General features: G+C 48.6%; 2 protein-coding genes across 2 annotated transcripts; one reads left to right on the top strand and one right to left on the bottom strand.

Moving 5' to 3' along the window:
* The first annotated feature begins 4,413 nt into the window (after positions 1-4,413).
* LOC123096727 (acyl-coenzyme A thioesterase 13) lies at positions 4,414-5,606 on the top strand. The gene is made up of 2 exons (XM_044518488.1): positions 4,414-4,687; positions 4,779-5,606. Exons 1-2 carry the CDS (start codon positions 4,460-4,462, stop codon positions 5,109-5,111), a joined length of 561 nt encoding a protein of 186 aa, XP_044374423.1. The 5' UTR covers positions 4,414-4,459; the 3' UTR covers positions 5,112-5,606.
* A 125-nt stretch (positions 5,607-5,731) lies between these two features.
* On the bottom strand, positions 5,732-9,180 carry LOC123096726 (mitochondrial uncoupling protein 1). Its single transcript, XM_044518487.1, has 9 exons — positions 8,870-9,180; positions 8,392-8,607; positions 8,189-8,267; positions 7,963-8,096; positions 7,768-7,866; positions 7,565-7,669; positions 6,889-6,963; positions 6,162-6,248; positions 5,732-6,071 (listed from the first exon to the last, which is right to left on the bottom strand). The coding sequence occupies exons 1-9, from the start codon at positions 8,951-8,953 to the stop codon at positions 6,036-6,038; spliced, it is 915 nt and encodes a 304-aa protein (XP_044374422.1). The 5' UTR covers positions 8,954-9,180; the 3' UTR covers positions 5,732-6,035.
* Positions 9,181-10,652: the final 1,472 nt, after the last annotated feature.

Genomic DNA, 10,652 nt, shown 5'->3' on the forward strand with positions numbered 1-10,652 from the left:
GGAGAGGGCGGCCTCGGGGCGGGTTATAAAGGGGGCCGGGGTGCGGGCGGCTTGGAGGAGGGGCCACGCGAGCGGCGGCTCGGGATCGGACTCCGGCGGAGTCCGTCGTGGTCACGGCGGGGAAGGCGGCGGCGAGCGGGCCGGCTGGGCCTTCGGCCCAGTGCGGTCCGAAAGTTTTTTTTAATAAATTCCGCCGAAGAAAAATCCTAAATAAATATTTAAAAAATCTAAAAATGCCAAGAACAATTTTCACCATCTAAATAAAATATTTAGAACAAAGTGAACATTTTTCTAGCCTAAAAATGCAAATTTGCAAAATGCATATTTTTTTCTAATTCAAATAAAATAGCAATAAAATCCAAATAAAATGTTTATTTGATTTTAACATTTTCCTCCAATATTAATTTATTTTGGAGAAGTCATTTTATCTCCTCTCATTTATTTTGGATATTTAAAATATTCGGAGGGAAGAATATTAAAACCAAAATGATCCTCTTTTCAAATTCGAGAAAAATTCAAATATGAAAAATAAATGAAATCCCCAACTCTCTCCGTGGGTCCTTAAGTTGCTTAGGATTTCTAGGATCACAAACGAGAATGCAAATAAAATATGATATGCATATGATGACCTATGTATAACATCCAAATTAAAAATTGGGATGTTACACCGACAAAGCACACCGAAAAGTGTTTGAAGTGGGCATTTCTGTTTTCATGAAGCTTCATCCTTATATTCAATTCCCCTTTTCCCCAATCCTTACGCAGTAGAGAACAAATGCATTACTTATTTTATCTCCCCCCCCCCCGGTTGCCACTGGCTCACCGCGGCGTCGATGGCCCCCACTCGTTCACGGATCACACTCGTCATAGAGTTTGCGACCTTAGCGGCTCACGCTCAAGGCAAAATAGACAAGTAACTAATTTAGTTATATACTATAAGAGCATCTACAGCAGGACATCTCAAACCCTCCCTATACGTCTGGGTGAACAACCTGGTCACTGCCCGGTCAATAAAATTCCACCCAACCAGACACCTCAAACTGGTCCTATAAGTGTGGGCAATTTAGCGGCCCCCATATCCAGCCCGTATGTGGGGCAGATATGGGAATGTCGGACGCACTTGATGCGTCCTCCATGGTGGATTCTGCCCCACGCTGGCCCACCCCGGCCACAAAAATATGTGTCCCTATCCGCATCCCTGACCAAATCCTAGTCACTCCACAGCACTTCCAGTCTCCTCCGCCCTCAGCTCCTCTCTGACGAACTCTGGCCTTCTCCAGCATGGCGGGCAACGAATCTGGGTCCAGAAACTCCGGATCTGTGGACTGGGACCTCGTCCCATGCGAGAACGAGGAGGATAGCCATCCCGCTAGCTCTCGCCAATCCAGGAAAAAAACCCAGCTCCGCAGTCGGAGTCGCTCCAATGGGAATCCATTGTCTCCGCGCAAATGCGGCTTGGATCGGCCAGCGCCGACGGCTCCAGGTGTGTCATTGCGGTGGAGCCGGAGGCGGCAAGCATCGGCTGGAGGTACCGACGTGACTAACTGAACGGCCCTGGGTTGGCGGTGCAACCCCTACGGTGGAGCCTCGTCCCCACAACGTCGGGCTTTGAGTCTGAGGTGGATGGGCCGAGGAGCGGCATGCCCGCTGGGCGAGGGGGGAAGTTGCGCAACGCCGCGAAGGCTGAATCGCACATTGTGTCTGATAAGACCAAGGATGCCCTCTGTGCCCGCATCCTGAGGAAGCGGCAAGCCCAGACGAGGCATGCCCTCACAAAGGAGCAAACCCAGAAGGTCCGTGCCCTCGTCGGACCCCCCCCCCCCCAAAAAAAGAGAGGAGGAGGAGGCTGGTGATGGATTAGACAGCTCCGACAGTGAACAGATCCGGCTCGACCTATATTATGTCTTCGATAGCTACTTCCTCGACGAAGAATGAAGGGGCAAGGGCAAGGTGCAGCCGTAGGCGAACTTCCTCCATAGCCATAATTCATAGCTAGTAGAACATGTCATTTTTTTTCTAGTCTGATGACATGTATAACTCCCTTATGCTATGGGCGTAGTGATCTAGATGAACTACATATGCCATTTTATTTTTTTATTTTTTGAAAAGGAGGATAATCCTCAGCCTCTGCATCAGAATGATGCATGCAACCATATATTATTAAAAATGCAAAATTCAGCAGTCGAACAAACTCAACTCGGAAATAAGACGGAAACAAACCCTGAGGCCGAATACCTCGCGACAATAACTTCCCCAGATAGCCACTAACACTACGTTACAAGACACAATAGAGATGAAAAATACACAACTCCTAGGCTACGCCTTCAAGAAAGAATCACTGCACGTGCGCCGATGATGGCGAGTCCACCACAAGGTAGAACTCCGGATTCTCATCCACAAAGTCAAGCTTCAATCCACCACCTTCAACAAGGACATGACGCAGGCGCGCAACGACATAGCCCGATCTGAGATCTTGTGTTTCCACCGGAGTGCATAAAATCGTCGTTGAAGCCTCCTATACCATCCGCCCTTATCCGTTTATCGACGTCTCAATAGCCGGATACCTCTGGAGAAGACAACAGAAGACAAAGACGTCCCATACCACCTGCCTCCCGCTACTGCCGCATCACCTTCGATCAAACAGCAACAGGCTAAACATGAGCCCTCCACCAGAGCCACCGTGCATCACCTGCCGATAGCAGGCATGACTTGACGTCTCCACATAAGACGCCGTGCGTAACATCCGGCAATAGCGCATCCACCGGTGGCTTCACCTGCCGGCGACAGGCACTACCTGACAACTCCGAAAGAGTCACATGTGTCACCAGCCGAGTCGCATCGAATCCGATCTATTGATGGAAGGGACGTCCCATATCGCCACCAGCCTCATAAGGCCTCACCACCTCGAAATCCAGACTCCGAGTCGCCCACACGACTCCAGAGTCCGCCGCTGTTGATGAAGAGGGGCTGTCGCCCCGATTCCTGGTGCTAAAGGGAGCACCCACCGTCGCACCAGCTGCTGTCATCGCCCATACAACGGCAACCGCCGCCGCGATCCCGCATCAAGCATCGTCGACGCCAGAGGAAGCTCCGGCCGCCACGCGCGTCATGCTACAAGCACAGAAACGGGATCCCAAGATCCGCCGCCACCAGCACCGCCACAAGGACCCACCACCTGGGCCGTCATCCCCGGTGAAGGGGACGCCGCCTCCACCATGGCCGGATCCGGGCCAGCCGTCGCCATCGCCATAAGACTGGATCCGGGCCGGACGCCGCCGCCGCCACTGTCACCGGCCACGCCCAGCCCCACCTCCATCCTCTCTGGCCGCGCCCGGCCAATCGCCACGTCACGCCTAGCCGAACTCTGCTCGCGCCGTCGCCGTGCCTTGGATCAGCATGGCGCCCTCACTGAAGCCGTCGTCCTGCGCCGCGCCGCATCGAGCGAGGAGGGAGAAATCCCCGCCGCCGCCTACGCCGACCAGATCGGCAGCGCGCATCGGCGGCGGCGAGGAAGGGAGCGAGATGGAGGAGGCCTAGCCCCGACGGCGGCTAGGGTTTGCCCCCTTGGTCGCTCGCGGGAGCGACGCGAGGGGGTACGCGAGAGGATTTGCTAATGAGGAAGACGATTATGGACGCGAGCATTTGAGACGCAGCTGGGCGCTACCCGTAGATTGTATGGATTTGAGGATTTGCTAATGAGGGAGACGATTATGGACGCGAGCATTTGAGACACGACTGGCCGTTATCCGCGGACACGTTCACAGACGTTTAAGGGGCTGGATTTGTGAGCTGTGGTGGTAGATGATCCAATATGACGCCATGTTACTAGTTTCTGATATTATATAGTGAGATGACTTTAGTGATCTAAACACTTTTTTCTGATATTATATAGTGAGATGACTTTAGTGATCTAAACGCTTTTATATTTCTTTACAAAGGATACTAAATAGCAATGTTTAATTTGGAATGGAGAAAGTATGATATACTACCATGCTGGGCTTTGCTACACCTACGTAATTGGTCTTACGTAACGTATGAGATACTCCCTCCGTTCCAAAATATAAGTTTTTTTAGAGATTTCAATAGGTAACTACATACGGAGCAAAATGAGTGAATCTACACTCTAAAATATGTCTACATACATCCGTATGTTGTAGTCTATTTGAAATGTCTAAAAAGACTTATATTTCGGAACGGAGGGAGTAGATGAGATGGCAGCTCTTAATTGGATATTAGTAGGGGGCACGGGCCCATCCTGAAAATCAGGTGGAAAGTTTGATTAGTGAAAAGAAGGATTTTCGTAGGTTACGTAATAAGTACCTCTTCGTAGGTCTAGTAGTGTTTTTGCTACCGTGCTACTGGTCTCGGAGTAATCGGTGTGGCACCAACAAGTCAGTCGTCCGGTCACAAATCCACATACAAAAGGGATCGTCAGCATAGTAGTAGGAGCAGCTTGGGTATGGCCGACTCCCCCGAATTAGCTCGTGCTCGTGACGTCCTGCGCGTGAGCGCCGACGACCGCGCGCGGGTGGACGCGCTCTCCTCCGCCGCGTCCGCATACGTATCGGCGGCTTCTCCTCATCTGTCGCCGAGCTTCTTCGAGGGGTTCGCGCTGCGCAGGATCCGCGTCCTCAGCGTTCACCCGGGATTCATCCACTGCTCGTACGACGTCCCTCCAAGCCTCACCGTACGTCACTTTCTTGGTTCGTTCGTTCGTTATTAATTCATTCATCTCGATCCACGCCAGCTAAGCCAAATACACACACGTATATACGCAGGACTCCAGCACCGGCTGCCTCGCCGCCGGTGTAGTGGCGGCCCTGGTGGACGAGATCGGCTACGCCGCGGCCATCTCCGACGCCCAAAACTTCAAGATCTCCGTGGACATGTCCGTCGCCTTCCCCGATCTCTCCCAGGCCCGCGCAGGGGACCGCCTGAGCATAACGGCGAGGGTGCTCGGACACAAGGGTGCCTACTCCGGCACGCACGTGCTCCTCACCAACGCCAGCACCGGCAATGTCGTCGCTGAGGGCAGGCACTCCGTCTTCGGTAACCTGACGAAAGCACCACTCAAGCCAGCAGCCACTACTGGTCTGAAAAGCAACTTGTGATTCTGCCTCTGCCTACTCCTACTCCACTAGCCTATTATGCATCTTCTTTCCTAAATATAAATGGCCTCTCCTGTATCTTTCTTGACAAGAATAAAATGAAATACACTACTAAAAAGGAATAAAAGGATGCGTGTTCGTGTACTGAATCCAACCCAAACTCACTGTCTTGTGCTGCTTTTTCGTGTCCTGCGTGCGCACCTACCATTGTCAGCCATTTGATCGGCAGACCAAGTAGCAACCCAACCAGCTAAGCATCACTTCACGTCCCCGTCAATTAGCCCCAAACAGCCTGGCCTAACACATCACGTCCCCATCGATTAACCCCAAACAGCCTGGCCTAACACATATAAATATCTACTATGCCAAATAAGTTACTCCCTCCGTCCGGAAATACTTGTCTTAGAAATGGTTGAAAATGGATGTAAGTATTTCCGGACGGAGGGAGTACGTACTAACTATAAGTTCAGTGCTCAACAGTGCCTGATCTACCCAGCAAGCATCTCAGTTATAACATTGCAAGGAAGATGACGACAACACAGGACATCATCTACAATTAAAAAACCAAGCAAAGGCAGTGTGCTTATTGCAACGAAGATGGAGGCAACACAGGACACCATCAATAATTAGAAGACCAAGCAAAGGCAGTGCGCCTTCCTGGCTCATCATCACAGATAAGATGTACTGCAGCTAATGTTCATCCATCCAACACAAATTTAACAACACTTTGACATATCCGAACTACCTCAGCATTTGTTTAAGGTCCTGTCAAGACCGACAAAAATTTATTATAGTTTCTCACAGTTGGGGTCTCAAATTTGTCCTTTGTACCTCAAACTCCCAAGGGTTAACGTCTTATGTAGGAGAAAACAAATGCGCACATTCTTGTTGTATACCACCCTCTACAAAACCCATATCATCTCATCTTTAATTTGCAGGCTTTCTCACAAAGGCCTTCTGAACCTGTACAGGCACACAGAAAAAAGTTAGTGTAGTTGATTTAGCATGCTTACATAACATGGTCGCACTGTGATAGTTATAAATTCAGCTTACCTGCTCCAGTGTCAAGAACATGATCACATTCCATGATCCCAGTCTAGCAAAGTTTGGAAGGAAGCCTTTGTAAAACGCCAGAGGTCCCTGCACACAAAAATCCTTTTAATCAGCACCCTGCTTGGACTTCCGTTTGCATTCAACAGGTATACAAAGCAGTTCCTAGGAGCCTAGAACATATCCAGAATATTCAGCTCACAGACAAACGAGTATATCATTAACAAAACACAGCTCAAAGGATATCTAAGCAATTATGAAAGGTTACTCAGTACAGCGGGAGAACACTATAACCATATTCCAAATCAAGGTTAAGAGTTAGTTGTTCGGAGAAAAAAATAATATGATTCCTACAATGAGCAGTCATGATGAACAGGAGTACATGATGGCACATAAACAACAGAGTCCACCTTTTGTTTGCCATCATATATCTTTCATTTGCATGATCGCTTGGAAATAAAGCGCTGTTAAACCGCCGTTCAAATTTGAGAGCCACCAGAACGACAATCAGGGCAGTTAATTCTAAGAGAGGCTGTATAAGTTGCCAGTAAATTACCTACTGTCAACACATATTAATAAAATATGAAATGGGAAGAATTTTCTCCGCAAACATGCCCCAGCCCCAGATGCTAGATGTGCTTGAAAAACATGTTATAGACAAGTACCACTCATCTAATGCTAACTGAAAAGTATTAAAAAGGCATGAACAGAGTAATAGAGTGGAGCATACATCATTCTTTAGGGTCTTCACAAAACAATCAATAGTGTTCTTGTAGGCAGAGTCACCCATCATTCTTGACTTAACCTGCAAGAAGGTGTGTATTGTTAGTAAAGAGAAACATCTATGGTCGCATATCTTTAAGGTAAGAACTCAACTGCTAATCAATACTCAATAATACAGAAAGACTTCTTTGACAATGATCCAAAAATGGAAGATGCATTTATTTTCAAAGAAAGACCAGTATCTGAGTTCCATAGGAAAATAGAACAGCTTCGATGCAAGCAAATTAGCATATGGTGGCCATGGATGCACGCATTAAAAAAAAGCATAAATCTGCAGAATGGCAGAAGTATAAACCTCACAGTGACTGAACTAAGAAATCAGCTTTGCTGAAAGAACATGAATACGTCATGAAATAAAGGTCAGAACTGGCATATCTCAGTTTAAACTAGGAATAGTGTATGATGCTGTCAAAGATAACCATTTGTAATAGACAATAGTTACTATCTAGTGGATAAATACACCAAGAAAGCATTGCTCAGAATAATTAATTTGCAGTTGGCTGTATAGGAAATACTCCCTCTAGTGTCAAAAACGCTCTTATATTATGGGACGGAGGGAGTAATATTTTAGACAAGATCACTAGAGTAAGGATAATTGTCACTGAGCGAGGAGGACATCTCACCACATCAACCGGAGAACCCACACAGACAGCAAAGAAGCCAGCGCCCAAACCAGACAAGATATGAGTGACCACGTCATCTTTGAACCCAGGAAGTTTCAAAATGGACTGCATGATACACAATACAATTCACGACAGCAATAGAATAAGCAATCAAATAAAGGAAATAACGACAAGAATAGAGGAAATCACGACAAGAAGTGCACCTGCTTCACTTGATCATAACTGGCCAACTCAGCAGCGTTTATGATGGCGTTACGTGCAACATTCGGACCAATGCCAGTCCACAGAGCAGCAACCCCTTCCTAAAATGATGATACCGACATATTTGAAGCAAGCAATTTGGGAAATGTAACAATCCACAGTTAGCTTGCAAAACAAGAGCAGAAACAACAACCGACCTGCCTAACAATCTTGGCATAAGCATCCATTGCCCCAGTATAACGGCGCGGCACACCAGGTGCCAGCTTCCCCTCAGACTGAAGCCTGACTTTGACAAGGTCAGTGGGGTTGGCCACAGCGATTGCAAGGGCACCTGAAGCAAGTCGGACACACCATGTTACGTTGCTGCATACTTCATTTCACATGGAAGGGAAAATTGATTTGAGAATCCAAAGATGAGGGTACCAGTGGTGAAGCCAGCGGCTATCTTCTTGGACAAAGGTACATCCCCAACATGGTTCTCACCAACATAGAAGGATTTGACCTGAAGGTGGTCAGGCACAACAATCCGGGTCAAGTTCATTGTTGCGTGCCACTACGACTACTGACGCAATGCAATACCATACATATACATGGAGAAGGGGAAAAGGGAGGGAAGGGAAACTCACTGGCTCATAGAGACCAATGCGGAGACCGCCGTAGATGCACTGGCGGTGGAGGCCAGGGACGATGCCCTTCCAGAGCGCGGCGGCGCCTTCCTCCTTGGCGATGGTGGCGGCGGTGCCGAGCAGGCCACGGTACTTGGGCCCAGCGAGATCCCCGGCGACGGCCTTCTTCTGCAGCTGCAGCCTGACCTTGGCCGTGTCGAGGGGGATCGTGGTGATCTGAGAGAGGGGAGGTCCATTCGATTAAACCAGGAGGCGAAAATCCATGAGGAAATAAAGAGATTAGCGGCGTGATCCTGGACGGGGAGCGGCAGGGTGGCATTGGAAATCGGACGATCCAGCGAGAGAGAGAATAAAGACGAAGCGTAAAGCAGCGGGCGATCCCGTCCCCGTCGCCGTCGGAGGAACAGGACGCTGGTTCGTGGCGTCTGGCGGGGATCCGTGGGGCGGTGGAAGCAGGGGTTAGGTTAGGGTTTAGTACCTCGGCGAAGCAGGCGGCGATGGCGCTGGCGGTGAAGCGGCCGGCGAAGGAGATGTCGACCTTGGAGCCGTGGTCCGGCGCCATGCTTGGCTTGGCTTGGCTGACGGGTGGATGCAACCGCCCAGCACCGGCACCACCGCGAGCACGACGACGGCGCCCCCCTTCTTCTGTCACAAGTGCTGTCACACACAGAGAGACGAAGAAAGGGGGGCGATAAAAAGAGGAGGAGGGAGTTGGCGCCGCGCCTCCAAGGGAAAAAGCAAAAGAAGAGAAGACTAGCAGCTTTTGCCTTCCCTCTGCTCTGCTCTGCTCTGCTGTTTGCCCTTCTGTTTCTGATTTCTCTCTTTTTTTTTATTTGAAATGAACCCTCTATTGTTTCTTTGGTTTCGCCGTTTCTCCTTCCTTTTTATTCATTCGTTTCTCGAATTTACCCTGCTTATTAAATATACTTGATTCGATTCTGATCTGATCTGAAAAATGGAGGTGATCGATGACTCACATGCGCATCACGCCTACTAATCCATCCCACTAGACTAGTTGTATTTCCTTTCTTCCAGTGGCGAAGCCACACTTAAACTGGGTAGTCAATTGACTACACAGCTTATGGCAAAAACTACAAATATTAAATAGAAATTATGCCAAAAAATATTATAAATGCATACATTTGACTACACAACATTCAATTGACCATACATGATTGGATTCCTGGCACCGCCACTGCTTCCTTCCTTCCTTGTATTAATCCATGTTTTCAGGACTTCAAGAATGCTGACTATGTGGGGATGTGGTGCTCCAGTTTCTTCTTTGCACGTCTGCTCCTTGTGTTCCCCTAGTGTTTCGTTGTTGTACTCCTCTACTGGTTGCACTGGTAGATCCACCACTGCATAGCTTCCATCCAATATACACGACCACACTCAAAAGCAAATCGGGCAACGCAAAATTTGGAGAAGATGTTGCAGGTTGGAACAACATCCAATTCCTACCCATTTGGTTAGGCCATCTCCAAAGTGGACCCTTCGGTTGGCTAGGCCAGTTGGTCAGACCAACGCGGTGCCGGCGGCAGCAACCTTGGCGTCGTTCGTGGCTGTTGACGCTCGAAAATGGCATGATCGCAAAAAGTGACTTGAGGCTATAATGGGATGAGGTTAAAATTATGAGTTCATGTCACCAATTGATGGCTCTCTTCAAGATGATCGAAATAGATATGAAGATGGTCCAAAACGAAGCTCGGGTGCAAAAGATATGACAATTTCGGAGATACCCGTGTTGACATCAGAATAGAAAATGGCATGAAACCTAATTAATATGGCCTCGGATGAAAAAAGTTACAACTACAAAGTTCGTCGTCTCGTCGAAACGGATGATTTTCATATAAAAATCGTCTTAATCCGAGGTCGGATGCAAAAGTTACAATCAAAACTATATGCTGCAGCACTGCATGGCCGGATCATTCGGCCGGAAGCCGAAAATTTGACCCAAACAACAGAAGCTAAAAGTTAAAGCCGGATGATCTGGGTCAAGTTCCGGATGATCCGGGTAAAGGCCGGGCAATCCGGACCGGACAAGCTTTTCTGCTGCATACTTTAGAAAACGGCTCGAAACAGCATCAAGATGGCCTCGGATCGAAAAGTGTTCAACATGAAAGTTGTGCGTCTCGTCGCGACGGTTGATTTTGATATAAAAAATGTCCAAATCCGAGGTCGTATGCGGATTCTAGAGGCAAAACAGTAAGCTGTTGTCAGAAAATTGGGCTAGGCCGGATCATCCGGGCCTAGAGCCGGAC

The sequence above is a fragment of the Triticum aestivum genome, chromosome 4D, assembly GCF_018294505.1.
Source record: "Triticum aestivum cultivar Chinese Spring chromosome 4D, IWGSC CS RefSeq v2.1, whole genome shotgun sequence".
Classification (NCBI taxonomy): domain Eukaryota; kingdom Viridiplantae; phylum Streptophyta; class Magnoliopsida; order Poales; family Poaceae; genus Triticum; species Triticum aestivum.

What these genes read in the sequence shown, in the direction of transcription:
- LOC123096726 (XM_044518487.1), bottom strand. Translation starts at nt 8,953, where the DNA reads ATGGCGCCGGACCACGGCTCCAAGGTCGACATCTCCTTCGCCGGCCGC. An exon ending in ATGCCAAGATTGTTAGGCAG is followed by an intron (nt 7,867 to 7,962) that starts GTCGGTTGTTGT and finishes TCATCATTTTAG; the next exon opens with GAAGGGGTTGCTGCTCTGTG. An exon ending in TGTTCTTGACACTGGAGCAG is followed by an intron (nt 6,072 to 6,161) that starts GTAAGCTGAATT and finishes GTGCCTGTACAG; the next exon opens with GTTCAGAAGGCCTTTGTGAG.
- LOC123096727 (XM_044518488.1), top strand. Translation starts at nt 4,460, where the DNA reads ATGGCCGACTCCCCCGAATTAGCTCGTGCTCGTGACGTCCTGCGCGTG. An exon ending in ACGTCCCTCCAAGCCTCACC is followed by an intron (nt 4,688 to 4,778) that starts GTACGTCACTTT and finishes GTATATACGCAG; the next exon opens with GACTCCAGCACCGGCTGCCT.